Genomic DNA, 3,446 nt, shown 5'->3' on the forward strand with positions numbered 1-3,446 from the left:
ACCTAAGGCTTCAGTAGCCAGGCTGCAACTGGTCCAAAATGCAGCAGCAAGATTTATTTGTGGGGCAAAAAAGTTTGACCACATAACCTCGATCTTGGCTTCTTTGAACTGGCTCCCAGTGCAATACTTGATTTTTATCAAAATTCTTGTTTTTACTTTTAAGTTACTGGCAGGGACGGCACCTCCTTACCTCTCCAGTCTGGTTTTAAAATACTCCCCCACTAAGTTCTTACGCTCCGCAGACCAGTGCACGCTACTGGTTCCCAGAACCAAACGTAAGTTCAGGGGGGACCGTGCTTTTTCTGTGTTGGCTCCCAAACTGTGGAATCAGTTGCCACCAGCTATTAGAGAGATCACGCTTTTGGAGTGTTTTAAAAAAGAATTGTTCCGCCACTACAGCCTTTTAGCATCAGCCTAGCTTTTATATTCTATTTTATGTTGGTTTTATCTCTGTTTTAAAATTGTTTTATTGATTTTATCATTGTTTTTAAATTGTTTTACTTGGTTTTTATGTCTTTTATCCTTTTTTATGTTTTACTATTGCACAGTGCTCTGTTTTTGTTTTTCCTTGTGTACAGCACTTTGGGCCTCCTTGACTGGTGGTGGAATGTGCTTTATAAATCAATAAATGAAATGAAAATGAAAATGAAATGAAATGATGCTTCCTGATTATTAAAAAAATGTACACTAGATTGTGGAGGGACTGTACATCAATACACACTAACATTTTTTTTACCTATTTGGATGCTAGTGTGCCGCAGGATTTTTTTCATGGAAAAAGTGTACCTTGGCTCAAAAAGGTTGAAAAACACTGGTTTAGCTAACTAAACCACGTCTTGTCTTTATTTTTACTTAGCATATAGCTTAAACACCTTAAGTTTAATGTGTGTTTTACATCCAGTTTATGCATGAACCGATTACTCAGCTAATTGAAAAAAAACAATCAGTGATTAGTTGACTATCAGAATAATTGTGGCAGCCCTAGTTGATTGATGGATTGACTGGTGTTTGACACAAAGCCATTTAAAATGACTCTTTCTTATGTTTGTGTCCCTGCAGTCAATCCCCGGTATTTGCTGACTGAGGAGGATCTCTGCAACCAGCAGAGGAACTTCAGAGTGGACCAGGAGAATCCAGAATCTCCACAGATTAAAGAAGAACTGAAGGAAACAAAACTTCTACAGATTAAAATGGAGCAAGAGGAACCAGAACCTCCACATATTGAAGAGGAACAAGAGTATCCAGAATCCCCACAGATTGAAGAAGAGCAGGAGGAACCCCAAACTATACAGATTAAGAACACCTTTACCTTGATGGAGATTCCTACTTTTGAGGAACATAAGAACAGTGAAGCAGATGGAAACACTCAGCAGAGCTTTAATGGAACTGATAGTCAGGATGAAAAAGGGAACCAACATGAAGAATCAAAATCAACTCCAGATGAAGAGACAGAGCCAGAGAACAGAGATCAGAGGAAGAGAAGAGACAGAAGTCATGTCCAAAGTGTGGCCAGCTCTCACATGTTAGAAGGTCAGTGTGACTCTTATGTCAGAAGAAAGTTTAAGATGAAAACTTCTGTTAAGAAAAACAAACAATCTGCAAAAGAAAAGAGACTTTCCTCTGCAAAGTCTGATAAAAGAACAAAAATTCCACACAACGTGTCTGTCCACATGAGAACTAAGTCTGATGAAAGACTTTATGTCTGTAAAGAATGTGACAAAAGTTTTAGTTATGCATCTAAACTTAAAATACACACGAGAACTCATACAGGAGAGAAGCCTTTCTCGTGTACAGAATGTGATAAAAGTTTTAGTCGAAAATCTCATCTCAATGGACACATGAGAATTCATACAGGAGAGAAGCCTTTTTTGTGTAAAGAATGTGACCAAACTTTTAGGAGTGAAGACAGTCTCAAAAGACACATGAGAATTCATACAGGAGAGAAGCCTTTTATGTGTAGAGAATGTGGCAATAGTTTTAATGATAGATCTAATCTCAAAGCACACATGAGAATGCATACAGGAGAGAAGCCTTTTACCTGTAAAGAATGTCACAGAAGTTTTAGTCATCCAGTTTCTCTCAAAACACACATGAGAACTCACACAGGAGAGAAGCCTTTTTCGTGTAGAGTATGCGACAGAAGTTTTAGACATACAGTTTCTCTCAAAATACACATGAGAACTCATACAGGAGAGAAGCCTTTTACGTGTAAAGAATGTGATAGAAGTTTTAGTAATACTTCTCATCTCAAATACCACATTGGAACTCATACAGGAGAGAAGCCTTTTTCGTGTCAAGTATGTGACAGAAGTTTGAGTCATGCAGCTGGTCTCAAAAGACACATGAGAACTCATACAGGCGAGAAGCCTTTTACATGTAAAGAATGTCATAGAAGTTTTAGTGAAATATCAACCCTCAAATCACACATTAGAACTCATACAGGAGAGAAGCCTTTTTCATGTAAAGTATGTGACATAAGTTTTAGGCATAGAGTGGGTCTCAAAACACACATGAGAACTCATACAGGAGAGAAGCCTTTTTTGTGTAAAGTATGTGACAGAAGTTTGAGTCATGCAGCTGGTCTCAAAAGACACATGAGAACTCATACAGGCGAGAAGCCTTTTACGTGTAAAGAATGTGATAGAAGTTTTAGTAATACTTCTCATCTCAAATCACACATGAGAACTCATACAGGAGAGAAGCCTTTTTCGTGTAAAGTATGTGACAGAAGTTTTAGTCATGCAGTTTCTCTTAAAATGCACATGAGAACTCACACAGGAGAGAAGCCTTTTACGTGTAAAGAATGTGACAGAAGTTTTAGTGATAAATCTAATCTTAAATCACACATGAGAACTCATACAGGAGAGAAGCCTTTCTCGTGTACAGAATGTGATAGAAGTTTTAGTCAAAAATCTCATCTCAAAAGACACATGAGAACTCGTACAGGAGAGAAGCCTTTTTTAAAGCAAGGGAAACCCACAGCAGGGGAGCCATGAAGAAAAGACAATAATGTTTTAACTAGGAAAATTTAAGTATTGTGAAAAACATTTTCCCTTATTTTAAGCGCCATGTAAAATTAAAATTTAAGAAGCGTATTATAATGTTCAGTCCTCACTATTAACAATCCAAAAGCAGTATTTCTGATCCATTTACGCATTTCTGAGTAATCATCTAAAAATTTGTGCTTTGAGCACCAGTCCCTCCTAACCCACATAAACAAGCGGGTTCTCACAAGCTGACATCACAAAGTGAGGACGGCCCCTTTCAGGAAGTGTCTACACTGCTAGCACTGCCCCAGGCTAAACACCTTCAAAATTCTTTCATTTTAGCATTGACTTTGAGAAGAAATGGGTTCTTGCACCTAATCTGCAGAGACATAGATCTATATGGATATAGTTTACTCTGAAAGGCTTAAGAATGACATGATAAAGACCTTAAAATGGTCT

The 3,446-nt window shown here is 37.8% G+C and overlaps 1 protein-coding gene across 1 annotated transcript; it reads left to right on the top strand.

Moving 5' to 3' along the window:
- Positions 1 to 1,063: 1,063 nt before the first annotated feature.
- LOC112140321 (oocyte zinc finger protein XlCOF6-like) lies at positions 1,064 to 3,440 on the top strand. The gene has a single exon (XM_024263225.2). The coding sequence runs from the start codon at positions 1,191 to 1,193 to the stop codon at positions 2,994 to 2,996; it is 1,806 nt and encodes a 601-aa protein (XP_024118993.1). The 5' UTR covers positions 1,064 to 1,190; the 3' UTR covers positions 2,997 to 3,440.
- The last annotated feature ends 6 nt before the right edge of the window (positions 3,441 to 3,446 follow it).

Source organism: Oryzias melastigma, unplaced genomic scaffold (genome assembly GCF_002922805.2).
Source record: "Oryzias melastigma strain HK-1 unplaced genomic scaffold, ASM292280v2 sc00435, whole genome shotgun sequence".
NCBI lineage: Eukaryota > Metazoa > Chordata > Actinopteri > Beloniformes > Adrianichthyidae > Oryzias > Oryzias melastigma.

Coding starts and splice junctions, on each gene's coding strand:
- LOC112140321 (XM_024263225.2), top strand. CDS start 1,191: ATGGAGCAAGAGGAACCAGAACCTCCACATATTGAAGAGGAACAAGAG.